This window comes from Diadema antillarum, unplaced genomic scaffold (genome assembly GCF_040938485.1).
Source record: "Diadema antillarum isolate AM-2024a unplaced genomic scaffold, OU_Dant_1.0 seq00000319_RagTag, whole genome shotgun sequence".
In the NCBI taxonomy this organism is placed as follows: domain Eukaryota; kingdom Metazoa; phylum Echinodermata; class Echinoidea; order Diadematoida; family Diadematidae; genus Diadema; species Diadema antillarum.
This window is the reverse complement of record NW_027271338.1, coordinates 111,920-128,108: the sequence shown is the minus strand read 5'-3', so window position 1 is coordinate 128,108 and position 16,189 is coordinate 111,920. Positions and strand designations below refer to the sequence as shown.

The window sequence follows — 16,189 nt, the reverse complement described above, 5'->3', positions numbered from 1 at the left end:
GCTAGTTTTCAATTCTGCGGAATCAAGACAACAAGTACATGAACATACGGCAAGCAAAAATATTTGCACGCTTTTATTTTCGCACTAGTTTCTGCATGGTTGTGCGAAATGCACGAAAATTTCCACTTTTACAGTAGTCTGTCTTATGGGTGGAAAACTGCAACAGGCAAACTAGAAATGTGCATTGCCATTACACAACAGACATGTATGCAGCAGGGTTAAGAAGATCAGATAAATCAGACTAATATCCATATGGCAGTAAACTTCATGACAGACTTCAGATGGATAGCTGTGAAATCACTAGTCTGACAAGAAAAGAAAATGCACACATTTGCACACATTTACAAACACACACAGTGTTTCCACATGAAATGGCAAGATTAACAAAGTAAAAAAAATCTGTCATTATCGGTTTTTAACAGAAATTGCAGATTGATTACAACCTGAAACATGTTAATCAAGTCATAGCACACTTGAGCACAAAAGCAGAGATTCGTGCAATTACAAATCTTGTATAATGCAGTGATCACGGCAAATCATAGCAGTGGGGCTGCTGCATTGCAACACTGTCTTGCAGGTGGTGCTTGGGGAAAAAATCAAAGAGTGATCATGTAGCGAGAATGTGCCAACACACAGAAGCAACAATCACTCCGAGCGCGTATTAGATGCATTCCATGTTATAAACACAACAGGAAAAGTTCATCAAATAGCAATATACCCAGTTCGCATCTCTCTCCCTCGAACCGAGGTGTACAGATGCACTCGAAGCCTGCAATGAGATCTACACATGCTGCACCATTCAGACAGGGGTTGCTGGCGCATTCTAGGATCTCAGTACCACACTCTGTTCCCTCCCAACCCTGTGTGCAGACACAGGAGTATCCATTTGTCAGTTCGGTGCAGGCGGCACCATTGAGACAAGGGTCGCTGGCGCACTCGAGTACGTCCACCTCGCAAAGTCTTCCCATCCATCCCGACTGGCACACGCAGAGAAAGGAGTTGATCAAATCGACGCACGTTGCCCCATTCCGGCAGGGTCTGTTGATGCACTCGAGAATTTCGGTCTCGCAGTTGGGGCCGGTCCATCCCGGCACACACTGGCAGTGATATCCATTGCTTTCTTCCATGCAGGTGCCACCATTGTCACAAGGGTTGCTTGCACACTCCTCTATATCAAGCTCACAGAGGTGTCCCGTCCAACCGGGCAAGCAAACGCACTCATAGCTATTGATCAAGTCAATACATGTAGCGCCGTTCTCACATGGCAGGTTTATGCATTCCATGATTTCCAGCTCACAGTGAGTACCCGTCCACCCTGGTGAACACTGGCAGCTGTAGCCGTCGGTCAAGTCTGTGCAGGTGCCTCCATTAATGCAGGGATCGCTGGCACACTCTGCGACATCCAAGTCGCACAGCTGTCCGGTCCAGCCCGCAGCACACTCACAACTAAATCCATTCACAAGGTCGTGACAGGTGGCTCCGTTAGCACAGGGTTGGTTCACACATTCCATGATATCCAGCTCACAATGTGTGCCAGTCCAACCCGGTGCACACCTGCACTGATATGCGTTGATCAGGTCCATGCACACACCTCCGTTCACGCATGGATTGCTGGCGCACTCGAAGATTTCTGTCCCACAGTGAGTTCCTGTCCAGCCAACGAGGCAAATGCAGTCGTAACCATCGATCAGCTCCATGCATATGGCGCCATTCAAGCATGGATTACTTGAGCATTCCAGCACCTCAACCTCGCATAGATCACCCATCCAGCCGGCAGCACAGCGACACGCAAAGCCATTGATGAAATCCAGGCAAGTCCCACCATTTAAGCAGGGGTTGCTCTCGCATTCAAAAGATTCTGTCGCGCAGTCGCTACCTTCAAAGCCAGGAGCGCACAGGCAGACATAGCTTCCTGGCTCCTCTTGACAGGTTGCTCCATTTTGACATGGATTGCTAGCACATGGTATGATTTCTATTATGAATGAAATGATGGGTGATGCATGATGATAGATGATTAATACACACACTTCATTGCTGTCTGTATCAATAAATACATTGCACTGCGCAATGAAACCAGGATCAAAGAGAGTTATTACTGTAACATCATCTCATGGGTCTATCACTGCCAGTGGCATTTATTGTCTTGCAGATACCACACCCCTACAGAGAATTCTGAAGTAAGAGGATTTCAATAAAGACATATTATGAAACAAACCTGGAATTGACTAAATATCCTTTTGAATTTATGCAGAAACTAGAGGGTATGCTTGAAGACAGACACATATTGATGAACCGTGCTACACAGTCTGAATACAGAATGTGCTGATGTTCAGCTGTAGACGACAGCAGATGGGCATAATTAGTGGATTTTCAACTTCATGCTTGTACAGCACACATGCACTGAAATCTACTTTCTTACATGATATTTTGTTTGATATACCAGTAACATTTCATTTCATGTGTCTCTAATTCAAAGAATATTTGCCTTGCCACTTGTGAAATCCAAAGCTACATTGTATATTTGCATCATGCAGTATTCTTCAATATCTCCTTTTTTGTGTGTGTGCAGATGGCAAACAGCATAAGGATTATGTGTGCCACTGTTGAATGCCAAAGTGCCTCATGTTAACAATGGATATCAATAGTAAATTACTCTAAGAATAAATGCATCACAATTCCCTTTCATTTGCATTAATACATGTACATTGTATATAGGCATCTTTCATTTGCATCAACCCATAGGATGCATGGTTCTGGTCCTCCAATTACGAGTAAGCATATAATAATTTTGAGCCAGAGTTAGGCTTGATGCGATTGTAGGTCTAATGTCTGTACTTCTGTATGGTGTCCAGCAAACAAGGACAAAGAAAGATGTCAATTGAAGTGGAAAATGAAATCAAATCTACCAGGAGTTCCCGCAGTAAATGGGTGGGTTAATCTGTATCTGCTGGCATGGGCAGAAGGTGGGGGTGGGTTTGGGAACTTACACCACTGCCTCGAGTCTATCATATGCTCCACATCAGAAGGTAATCACAGCTGAAGTATATATTTGTGTAAACATATGAATGGAATGCTGTGAAGAAGACTGATAAAGGACCAGGCACATACAGCTGTACGGTATCTGTACAATTATTGAATAAAATCCATACCTGTTTCACAATTATCCCCTTCAAAGCCTGCTGGACACATGCAGAGATAGCCTCCGCCGGATCCTTCAAAGCACATGGCTCCATTCTGACATGGGTTACTCTCACAGGCAGGAACTTGTGTCACTGCAGAGGGGCAAAAGGAAGTATGTGAATAAATGATCACAGATTTTGCACTTTTCCCTCTGGCTCTTGTACCTTTCAAACCTGATGCAGACTGATTGTATAATTTCTAACATCCATATACTGTAAACGAAGAATGTTCGCGTGCATTTTAATTTCACAAATTTCGCGAGAGCCGAGTTTTGCAAAATTAAAATGCATCCTAAAGATTTTGTCTAAACTATATGCAATGTGAATGTTTGGGGCAACTTGTGAAAATTTCACAATGCGAATAAGGCTGTCGGCTCCCATTCGCGAAAATCTCATGCCGCAAAAATATAGTGTTTTACAGTACATTCTGTGAGTACAATACAAAACAGTACAAAACATGAAGATTTGGCGATGAGTACAAGAGGAAAAATATTTATAGCAACGACAACAACAACGAACCCCCCAAAACATTAAGCATATAGAACTAAGAATACATTATGCTAGCACATCACCCAAAACTCAAACAAATTCTGTCTGTAAAGGATGAAAAGGAGGAGAGGCTAAAGGAAGACAACACTGCATCAAATGGTTAAGGGCCTGTATTATTAAACCTTTCCAAATGTTCCATCCTACATCAAGTCTAAAACAGGCAGACAGCACCAGGCATCTTCTACCCTCTGTACACATGTCAGTTAGAAGACAGATTACTACTGGTACTGAGCAAACTCCATACTGGCATTGGTCTTTGTACCTGTTTCACAGTTGAGCCCCTCGAATCCTGGAGGACACAGGCATGCGTATCCTCCCTGCACCCCCTGGAAGCAGGTGGCGCCATTCTGGCAGGGGTTGCTGTCGCAGGCTGCCACTTCTGTAGGAGAGAATGAAAAGTGATAGAGACTTACATGGCCAATTAGTGACTGAAAGATCATGCGTGGTAGAAAGGTCAAGTAAAAGGGCTTTCATACCAGGCCTAAGTAGAGTTAATTGCGTAGTGTCGCGTATCGACTACATTGAGCTTACAATTTACACTGTATTACGCTGCCCTACACTGTGCCTATGGTGGCCTACATGTATGTAACAATACGCCAAGGGAAACAAAATATTAAACATGTTACGATTTTTTCACATACTTTTGGCATGGAGCACAGGACATAAAGATTTACAACAGTACATGCATACACTGTACGAATCACTATGCTACTGTATGCCACGCCTACTGCATATACAATAGTACACAACACTACGATACTGTATGCCAATACTTATGCAATCAGAGGCGGATCTAGGAATTCTGTAAACGGGAGGCACCTTTACAAAATTAAAGGCGCGTGCACGCCTCCCCCCCCCCAATTTTTTTTCTTTTTATTTCTTTTGTTTTAACAAAAAATAAAGAGGGGGCACGCGCTCGGTGTGCCCCCCTCTGGATCCACCACTGGCAAAAGTACACTTTGCTATGCCCAAAAAAACCTTTTTGAGGTTGGATCCAATAATTTGCAAAAAAAAAAAAGAATTTTTAATCTCATTTTGGCAATCACTTGTTTCCTTCAATTTTTTATTTTTAATGAGTATATATATGGCCTATTTTGGCATACTCGGTATGCCACTCTAATGCAACTCTACAAGCCCTGTGTGATAGCCCACTGAAGGGTTGTAAGTGTGAAATATACATATCATTTATACACAATTAAGGTTAGGCGAGACATCACATCCCATGACATAATGATACAGTATATGGCTCTTACTTAGGGTCAAATTTTATTCGCAATTTACAGGAACAGCAGCAGAGAGCAATTAAATTTCGGATGCACAGATTTTAGGACTTTCCAGCACTCTGCAATTTTTTTTTAAACTTGTAGAATGCTTCATTTCAATGAAGTACATTCTACAGCCAGCAGCTCATTCTGCTTTCATTGGAAACAGTTACCGTGGCAAACATTTTCCCAGAATAATTGCACTGAGCACAAGGAAATGAAATGAAGTGAATCGCGAGAGTAACCGAAGAACTTTTAATATCTATTGTGTAAAACTATCTTTGAACAATCAAATGTGATACACTATTATTATGGTCCAATCTTAACATCCATAATCATTCTGAAAAAGTTATTGTATTATCATTAATGATTCAATACTACTATTCATTTGTGTATTAAGAGTGACTGCAACTCTAACCTCACTCAATTTTGAAACCATCTACGCAACTACATATAGGTGTATGCCTACAAAAGCTGCCTTCAATTCTAACTTCCTTTTGTAGGGTATCAAAACACTGACCCACTAAAGTTTTTGGAGGATTGAGTACCTAAGAAAACTTCATTTAACTTTCTGCTCGGTAATTCTGCGAGCATGGTTTGTAGGAATGATTACACCACATTTCTATACTGTTTATGCAGTATCCTTTCCTGTGACTTTATTTTTGTGAATTTTGCAAATGGACCGATATGAACGAACTTGAAAACTCACAAAAATAATGCCTCTTGCCACACAAATGCAGTGTCAATCAGCTACAAGGTGGGGAATCGATAATTTATCTTTTGAAAAGTAACAAACCTGTCTTTCTCATTCCATCACTGGTGTTCTACATCCGACACAATTCAATCACTCTTGAATTGTCTTACAAGACTTACTTCACGTCAGGATACTGTACATATATTAATGATATTCATGTACACGCTATTGAGATCCTTTCACTATGCCTGCATCATGTATCACTAAGGTAGTGGTGGGGGGGGGGGGGGGGGGGGGCGAGTGAGCTTGAAAGCAAAAACAAACTGCAACTGAAAGGACACATATAGCTCAACTAACATATAGTCCAAACAAAAGCAACATACAAACAATTTTCAGTGAGGGTCAAATGTGCATGCAGGTAATCTACCCCACAAAAAATACATAAATACAGTCGTATATACACATGAACATTCATGCTACTTGTGTTCTATATGTGCAATGAAACAGAGTATGGAATAATGAAGATGCAGTTAGTGAATAAGAGTGCTTTGCAAAGCTTTTCTTGCATAAACTACATATGAATTAATACATGCATATATGTAGTAATGGTCATGATGTGAGGTTCTATGATTTTATAAAACTCTACAAAATTTGCTCTAAAAGTAAGTCTGCTATCACTTGAAAACCCCATGGTCACATATCTCATGAATATAATTAATCTATTCATTTTTCCTTTCTTTTGGATGCAAGATGAACACATGAATGTTTGAGATACCAATTTCACAGAAGATTCCAGTGTATGCTAAGCTGCAGACACAACGAAAGCCATCGGAGGTATCTTGGCACACAGCCCCATTCAGACAAGGATTATCGGCACAGTTGGTTATTTCAGTCTCGCAGTTGGCTCCCGTGAATCCGTGTGAGCAAATGCAAGCGTAGGTGTCGGCTGATTCGACGCACGTTGCACCATTCATGCATGGGTGGCTTTGGCAGGCGGCCACTGTCACATTTTCGCAGTGAGTGCCACTATATCCGGCGGGACACACACACTCGTAACCACCAGTCAAGTCAATACACGTGGCGCCATTCAGACACGGCTGGCTGTTGCATTCGAGAAGTTGCGTCTGGCAAAACCTGCCCGCCCAGCCAGGCGGGCACTTGCAGGAGAAATCTCCGATCAAGTCGATGCAGGTGCCGCCGTTCTGGCACGGAGACGCAGAGCACTCATCCAGCTCCACCTGGCAGCGATCGCCATACCAACCAAAGATGCAAAGGCAGCGGTACTCGCCAACTCCGTCCAGGCACGCTCCCCCGTTAAGGCAGGGAGTGCTTGCGCATTCATTGATATCGCCCTCACACAGTCTTCCAGTGTAACCTCTCGGGCATTGGCATGTTATGGAACCATCATTCTGATTGACACATGTGGCTCCATTGAGACATGGGCGGGATGAACATCTGTCCACCTCTGGCGTGGGTTTGACAGAAAGTTGCAACGTCATGGATTAATCTTCTAACACGACTACCTTGCACAGCTATACCATTCAGCACCGTTATGGATTGGAAATAATGATAAAAATAGCAGTACTACAAAGCCAATATGCACTAAATCCACTCTGCAGAATTCTCAAGGCACACTGAATACTTCACTTTACATACACACGATGAAACTTATGTTATGATACTACCATTTATCTACAATCTACATACAAGATGATATAAACTGCAAACATGCATGGAGCAATATTCTAATGAGAGTGCACAACTACAAACAAACATGCATCTAGAACGAATTTGCTTGTTACTTCTATTGACTATGAACTTTTCTTTACTACACTCTACACTAAGGTGAAGCACAGTGATGATAAGTAGTAGAATTATGTATCCATGGTGTTTTTTTTTTTTTGCTGATACAAAATTTTCTGATTTATAATGACTGAATAAGAAGTTAGCAAGACATTACTTGCTTACACTTGTTTTGGTTCATTGTGTTAATGTGGTTGGTATAAAAGTATGAAGGGTGATGGACACTCCATTACACACTGTTTAAGATGTTTCAGGGCCCATAACCACAAAGAGCCTAACAAAGATAGGTTGAGCAATCATAATCAGTCAGCCACATGATTCAAAAGAGCACTTAATTTGCAGTAATATAGCTCATTTGAGGTTATACGATGAGTATGAAACACATGTGAAAAACACATGACAGTGAATAAGTACTCCCTCGGTTCATTCTCTGCAGCATGTATGGTCCAAGTGAGCATGGTATGATTTGCTCTGACCTTGAGAAACATGATCTAACATGCAAGTACTACCTTGAGCCGGAGGGGGGGGGGGGGGGGAGGTATTAAGCCCACAACTCAATATTCTCATAGACATTGCATCTTTCATTCAGCCTACTAGAAGACACTATCATACTTGTATCTGAGAAATTGATGTACCGTATACAGCCCATGTAAAATGGAAAGTATCAAATTTGTTTCTTCTGTTACCAAGTCACAAATAGGTTCAGTACACAATGATGACAAAGTACAGGTATTACCACTTGGTACGAGCCTCCTAACATCAACTTTAAAGAATTAGCGGAGAAGCTTGATATCTACATTTTGATGACTACATCATTATAAATGATAAATTAAATTTGTATGCTTTTTCAAGAGATTCATTAATTTTCACCATGCAGAAACAATGAATGAAAACTGTCAGTGTTAACAGCGACACACCATTGTTAAAACACACAAGACTGGGTGGCAAGGAGACGCAGTCTGCAATTTAGACTTGGCATCCTTACAACTGACAGGGCAGAAGCACAACCACTACCACAACTGTGATAACTTTCACCCATTGAGGATGGACTGATCTTGCTACATGTACAACACGCATTTCCCATAGACAACTGCCCAAGTATACTCGGGACTCGTCCTCATTTAATAATCATGTTACTCAATTCAGACATGGGTTATCTGCACAAACAGCCATGAATTATTTGGTGAGATGTACCATAATATGCAGATGGCAAAAAAAATAAATAAAAATGAAGGGATTAAAATGACAACATGTGAAGACACGGACACAGATAAGAGACATACTGTGCATCACCACTATAGTGTCTACAGAAGTAGAAAACTATCGACATCTAGCAAACAATCTCTACACTATGATAGATCAGATAAATTGTGCATTGTACCAAGAAAGAAATGGCATGCAGTTGTGGAGATAAAACAAGAATGAAAGTGTACCAGATTCACAGTTGGTTCCCTCATAACCTGAAGGACAGAGGCAGACGTAACTACTGCCACCATTGTGATCAAAACAGGTTGCTCCATTTTGACAGGGGTTGGAGGCACAGGGTAAGATTTCTGAGATTAAAGATATGAATGTACATGATAGGTATAACTTATGTGACAGATTATCAATAGAAGAGACTTTAGTCTGGACTGTCATAAATATTGTACTGATGGAGGAAATTTGGTGAAATGCAAAGATGGCAGTTGAACAATGTACATACGCTATGGTATGAGATAATGAGAAATTGATTAAAAAAACCAAAAATCTGATGTACTCTGTAAGTATCAAGTATTGATTTGATTACATCATAAGATAATGCAACAGACATACAAAGAAGAAACAGTGTTAGATACCAGTTTCACAATTGGTTCCTCCAAATCCAGCAGGACAGAGACACACATATCCACTGCCACCATTGTGATCAAAACAGGTTGCTCCATTCTGACAGGGGTCAGATGCACAAGCAAGGGTTTCTAAAAAAAAAAATACACACAAACACACAAAATTGAATTCAATTGCAGATAACAGAAGAGAAAGTTTCAATGCTGGTATCACAAAACTATGTCACTCACAATCAATAAAAATGCAAAACAGAGTGACAAATACAGTTGTAACTTGATGTCATTTCTCTTAAGAGACATAAGTTATATTAAGACTGTGATCCTTAACCTCGAGGATAGCTATAATTGTATCTCCAAGGATTAGCACGTAGTTAGGCATCGTGTGGATGCATTTGTTGATAACTAACTTGAAGTTAAGTTGAAGATACAGAGTCTATCCATGAGATATTTCAGGGTTAGTGCTCTATCAATGAGCCACAGGGGGTCTCCATTCGTAGTTACGCATCATGTAGACAGAACTTGCTGATAGGAACTTGTAGATAAGCATGACCTCTCCGCGAACTCATCCCCCCTCCCCCATCCCGCATTTTCCTCTTCTTCTGGGTCAACCTCCCAAACATAAATACACTACGACTGTACTTTGTTTGAATGGAGTAAAAAACTACAATATTACACCCTCGTTAGTTCTGGGGTCACCGTGACACTCCCAGTTCTGTGGTCTTATCATCAAGTGTGACTTGCTCATAGTTAAAGGGGGAAGTTAGCCTACCCTCGAGAATAGCTTCCTTCAAGGATAAACTTTGTTGTATGAGTACACATAGTAGCTAGGGGGCCAGAGCTTATATCCTCAAAGAGAGCTACAACGTATTCTTGATTTTATGGATCACCACCTGAACGTAACTAATATATTGTAAAATAATTTGTAAAGATACCAAACCTTATCTGCTGATCTCAGAAAGGGAGACAAGATTTACAAGAAATGCTCTAAATAAAGTTTCTTTACAGGTTGGATACAGGAAGATGTCAATCATGGAGGTGCTAAATGCTTCAGAATAAGAGTTAGAATACATGTGGAGTTAAGAAAGGAACAAACCAATTTCACAGTTGGTTCCTTGGAATCCAAAAGGACAGAGACAGACATAGCCACTGCCACCACTGTGCTCAAAGCAAGTTGCTCCATTCTGACATGGGTCAGAAACACAGGCAGCAATTTCTAATGAAGACAGAGAAAGGGTACACACCAAATCAAGTCTTAGACTGAAAAGGGGAAAAAATCATGAGCAATTACAGTTATGAAACTAAAAGAAAAAAAAACACAGAAAGCGAGGAGGGAAAGAGAAACATTCTGATTTGCCTGTTTGAATACAGATCAAAGAATGAACATGTAAGAAATGATTGTCTGTTTTCATCTTCAGAGTAGAAATATGATATACAGACGGTGTCAATGTAATGATTACATCTCTATAAAGATTTAGAAAGAAAGTCAAGGACACAAGGACACAGGGACTACAGTGAGAAAAAGAATACAGCATTGTTTTGCATAGTCTTGAAATAGTCAGAAAGAAAATGTAAAATTTTTCTTTTTTAATTGAATAAATTATTTACAAATGTTGATAAAGCACTTGTTAAGGAATGTGTAAAGCTGTCGAGTTGAGAAATTAATTTAAATGTATTCACTAAATTTTTGGTTGGGTTCTGCAAATCCAGGACTGAGGAAGACATAACTGATGCTATTGCTAATATTAATTAATAACAGACTGCTCCATTGTGGCATACCAAACACTTGCAATGATACTGGACAAAGAGTAATTCACTTAAAGAGTCATATGGCCTTAAAAATCCACAATAAAACAGAAAAATAAAATTACAAAGAAATGGAGAATTTTTGAGACAAGTACCATTTTGACAGTTATTTCCTTCAAAGCCTGCAGGGCAGAGACAGACATATCCACTACCACCATTGTGATCAAAACAGGTTGCTCCATTCTGACACGGGTCGGAGGCACAGGCAAGGGTTTCTAACAAAATACAACACACAGCACAGAACATACATACAGTAGATGTAAAATAGGCATGTCTAATCAGAAAATATGAAATTACATGACCTGTATGGCTGTGGACGTCACAAATTTAAGGTTGTACTATAATCGAGATGAATCAGAAACATTGATTTGGCATAATAAAGATGTAATGATATACACAAACAGACAGAAGGTTGTCTTATATGTGTATATGGGATACACTGATATTGTGTACTATTTACTTTAATAGTACACGTACATTGAAATTGCCAGAATCTCGGTGAACAAACAGTGAGTAGTGAGCCTAACCACAAGGATAGCTACACTTGCACCTTCGAGGATAAGCTTCATCAAGTGAATAATTACATGTGTATGTCTCATAGTTACGGGGTCCGAGCCTATCGTCGAAGATAGCTATCCTCGAGATTAAGGATCACTGTCTGAATGTAACTAATATATTGTGGAATAATTTGTAAAGATACCAAAGTAAACCTTATCTGCTAATCTCAGAAAGGAAGACGAGATTTACGAGAAATGCTTGAAACAATGCTTCTCTACAGGCTGGATATACAGTAGGAAGGTGTTAAATGCTTCAGAATAAGAGTTAAAATACATGTAGGGTTTAGAAAGGAACAAACCAATTTCACAGTTGGTTCCTTGGAATCCAAAAGGACAGAGACAGACATAGCCACTGCCGCCACTGTGCTCAAAGCAAGTTGCTCCATTCTGACATGGGTCAGAAACACAGGCGGCAATTTCTAATGAAGACAGAGAAAGGGTAGACACCAAATCAAGTCTTAGACTGAAAAGGGGAAAAAATCATGAGCAATTACAGTTATGAAACTAAAAGAAAAAAAAAACACAGAAAGCGAGGAGGGAAAGAGAAACATTCTGATTTGCCTGTTTGAATACAGATCAAAGAATGAATATAAAAGAAATAATTGTCAGTTTACATCTTCAGAGTAGAAATATGATATACATGTACAGGAGGTGTCAATGTAATGATTACATCTCTACAAAGATTTAGAAAGAAATTCAAGGACACATCTGGCACAATTGTGCTACAGTTAGATGGCTGAACTGGCAAAAACCATGTCTTCATGAACACACACATTATCATCAATTTCAGTAAATATGGAAAGGATAGCATACACATTGTAAGTGCTCAGGTACATGTAATCAATGAAAATAGGAAACTGGTGTATGTTGAAATGAAAACTTAGTGATAAAGGAGTTATAGAATACAAGCAAGACTGGGAATATACTCAGTGAAAAAAGTTTTTTTTTTTTTTAAGTTTTGAGGCAAGTTAAGAAAGTAAGAGGCATTGGCTGAAAGTCAGAGAGATTTCAAAATCTAATGAGACACTAACACTGACAGACCTAAAGTCCAAATCAATCAAAGGTTTATGAAATAACCATGGAAGAAGAGTACCATTTTGACAGTTTGTTCCTTCAAATCCAGCAGGGCAGAGACAGACATATCCACTGCCACCATTGCTTTCAAAACAGGTTGCTCCATTCAGACAGGGGTTGGAGGCACAGGCAAGGATTTCTTATGCAAGACAAATATTAAAGTAAAATAGAGATACATTGTATCAGAAAGAGATAGAAACTTGAGATCACAAACTCTAAATAGGTAAAAGCTTTGAAGTAAATATTGTAGGAAACAGTTACATTGGCTATGTGAAGTTACCCTGAAATGTACTGTACAATGTATTAGTAAATAAAACAAAAAAGCATTCTGAAGTTTGATAAAAGGGGATAATATTTTGAAGAGCATTTCTATCAAGATTTAGAAAGAAATTCAAGGACACATCTGGCACAAATGTGCTACAGGTATATTGCTAAATTAGCAAAGACTAAAGCACAAGTATTAATGAACACACACATCATCAAAGTAATTATGGAAAGGAGAGCATAAGTGCCTGGGCAATCAATGAAAATAGGAAATTGGTGTATGCTGAAATGAAAACTTAGTGATAAAGGAGTTATAGCATACAAGCAAGACTGGAAAAACTCTTAGTGAAAAGGTTTTTAAAGTTCTGAGGCAAGTTAACAAAGTAAATTGTAAGAAGCACTGCTTGAAAGTCAGAGAGATTTCAAAATCTAAACAGACACCAACACTGACAGACCTGAAGTCCAAATCAATCAAAGGTTTATGAAATAACCATGGAAGAAGAGTACCATTTTGACAGTTGGTTCCTTGAAAGCCAGCAGGACAAAGACAGGCATATCCACTGCCTCCATTGCTTTCAAAACAGGTTGCTCCATTCTGACATGGGTTGGAGGCACAGGCAAGGATTTCTTATGCAAGACAGAATGTGAAGTAAAATAGAGAAGAGAAAGAAACTTGAGATCACAAACTATGAATAAGTAAAGCATTTAAAGTAAAATAGGAAACAGATACAGTTTGCCATGTGAAGTTATAGTATTAGTCAATCAAGGCAAAGAAAAAAAAAAAAAAATCTGAGGTTTGATAAAAGGGGACAATATTTTGAAGAAAACACATCTTGATTTGGAATAGGTGTATTGAGCATATATTGAATAAAGAAAATAAAGAAGAAGTACAGCTGTACATGATTACAGTTATGGAACACACAAAATTCACGTTCGGTTCTTTCAAATCATTAAGGACAAAGACAGACATAAACGCCCCTACCGCTGCTTTTGGAACAGGTGGTTCCATTATTACATGGGTTGGAGGCACAAGGCACACTTAAGAGAAAAAGAATACAGCATTGTTTTTGCATATTTTTGAAATATTTGGAAAGAAAGAAATTTTTTTTTTCTATTAAATGAATTATTCACAAATTTTGATGAAGTACTGGATAAGGAATGCATAATGCTGTTGAGTTCAGATAAATATTCACTAAATCTATGGTTAGGTTCTGCAAATCCTGGACAGAGAAAAACATAAACTGATGCTATGGCTAATACTCTGCTCAAAACAGATCGTTCCTTCTTAGCATCTCAAACACATGCAATGATCTTGAAAAAAGAGTCATTCATTTAGAGTCATATGGCCTTAAAAAGCCATCTCAAAACAAACAAAAAATTACAGAGAAAAGGAGAATTTTTGAGAGACAAGTACCATTTTGACAGTTATTTCCTTCAAATCCAGCAGGACAGAGACAAACATATCCACTGCCACCATTGTGATCAAAACAGGTTGCTCCATTCTGACAGGGGTTGGAGGCACAGGCAAGGATTTCTAACAAAATAAAACACACAGCACAGAACATACATACAGTAGATGTAAAATAGGCACATTTAATCTGAAGATATGAAATTCCATGTATGGATATGGGCATCACAGAGTTACTATAATTGAGATGAATTAGAAACATTGATTTGGTATAATAAAGATGTAATAATATGCAGACAAAAGGATTTTTATACATGTACAGTATGTGATATACTGAAAGGATGTTTTATAAAAAATGTGATATGCTGATATTATGTACTCAATCAGTGTTAAACACCCTGAATGGAAAACATTCACGAGTTTATGGGAAATGATTAGAACAAAAATGCTCTGCAACATCAGGAAAAGCCCACTTTGAACTTTTAAAACCTATCTGGCATTCATTTTGTTTAAACATGCATATGATAAAAGGATGTGACTCTTTCACTTCATTATATTCAGTATCAATCTCTGGATGGTACAGCAAAATTCAATCTTCTAATTTTTGTTTGAAGATATGCACCACATGACACTGTGCTGTTACCATCAGCACCAAAGATAAAGTGTTTTTAACCATTCCTTATGATAAAGAAAGTTATGATATTATCATAACTACCTTCATGTACAGAGTGTGCTTATAATATGTTCAAATTTGACTGCACATGAAGTAGATACAATGTAATATATCCTCAGTGTGTTTTAATGTGAGTGTACAGTATGTACCTGTAGAATCCCATTATAAAGATAAGCATTCCACACTGGATGTTCAAGATAATAGACCATTATTTGTTGAAGTGTTCAGTAACACCTCACTTGCTTATCTAAAACCGTTACTATTCATTATAATTATCATTATTATCATTATTATTATTATTATTATTATTTATTTATTTTTTTTTTTTGGGGGGGGGAGGTCATAATTTACTGAAATTTCTTGAGCCAAGAAAGAAAAACACAAGCAGAGGCAAACAAAAGCTTCACAACTGGTTTCTTTAAATCCAGCAGGCAAATACAGATAAAACGAAACATTTAGCTTAGACAAAAAAAAATAAATAAAAATGTACCAATTTGGCAGTTGATTGGTTGAAAAGTTCTCTTACACACATAGACATTAATCAAGTCACAATCTGATATTAAAATGAAACAGACAAAAACTAGAAATGTCGCTACAGCGACTGGTTATACCCCTGCCAAACAACATTTCATAAGCTTTGGTCAAAACAACATTTCATAAGCTTTGGTCAAAACAACATTTCATAAGCTTTGGTCAAAAAACTGAGGAAGTAGTTAAATCCGCAAGATCTTTCCTTGATCTTCTGCCATTAATATGCCGTTGCCATGGCAACGTACTTTCGGGTACTGTCGAAAAATGCGTCTTGCACATCTACAACCAAAGGCACACATCTGTACCAAGTTTCATGGAAATTGGGCAAAAACTGAGGAAGTAGTTTGCAACACAAAATTTTCCATCATTTTGGCTCATAATATGTGAGCTGTTACCATGGCAACATACTTTTTGTCACTGTCAAGAAATGTGTCATGCTGACCTATATCCTAAGACAAACATTCAATATGAATTCCATGAGAATTGGAAGAACACTGATGAAGCAGTTTTGCCATGAAGCATTTTGCCCTATATTTTACCATTAACATATTCAGATGAACATCTGTACC

The 16,189-nt window shown here is 38.8% G+C and overlaps 1 protein-coding gene across 1 annotated transcript in view; it reads right to left on the bottom strand.

Annotated features, from left to right (window-relative positions):
- The window catches only part of LOC139730507 (uncharacterized), a 217,118-nt gene that overhangs the window by 117,158 nt on the left and 83,771 nt on the right, over window positions 1-16,189 (bottom strand). Inside the window, 10 exon segments of the mRNA XM_071641346.1 lie at window positions 3,150-3,272; window positions 3,991-4,107; window positions 8,921-9,040; window positions 9,323-9,442; window positions 10,404-10,523; window positions 11,209-11,328; window positions 11,970-12,089; window positions 12,764-12,883; window positions 13,516-13,635; window positions 14,423-14,542. Of these exon segments, the coding sequence (XP_071497447.1) occupies window positions 3,150-3,272; window positions 3,991-4,107; window positions 8,921-9,040; window positions 9,323-9,442; window positions 10,404-10,523; window positions 11,209-11,328; window positions 11,970-12,089; window positions 12,764-12,883; window positions 13,516-13,635; window positions 14,423-14,542 (1,200 nt within the window).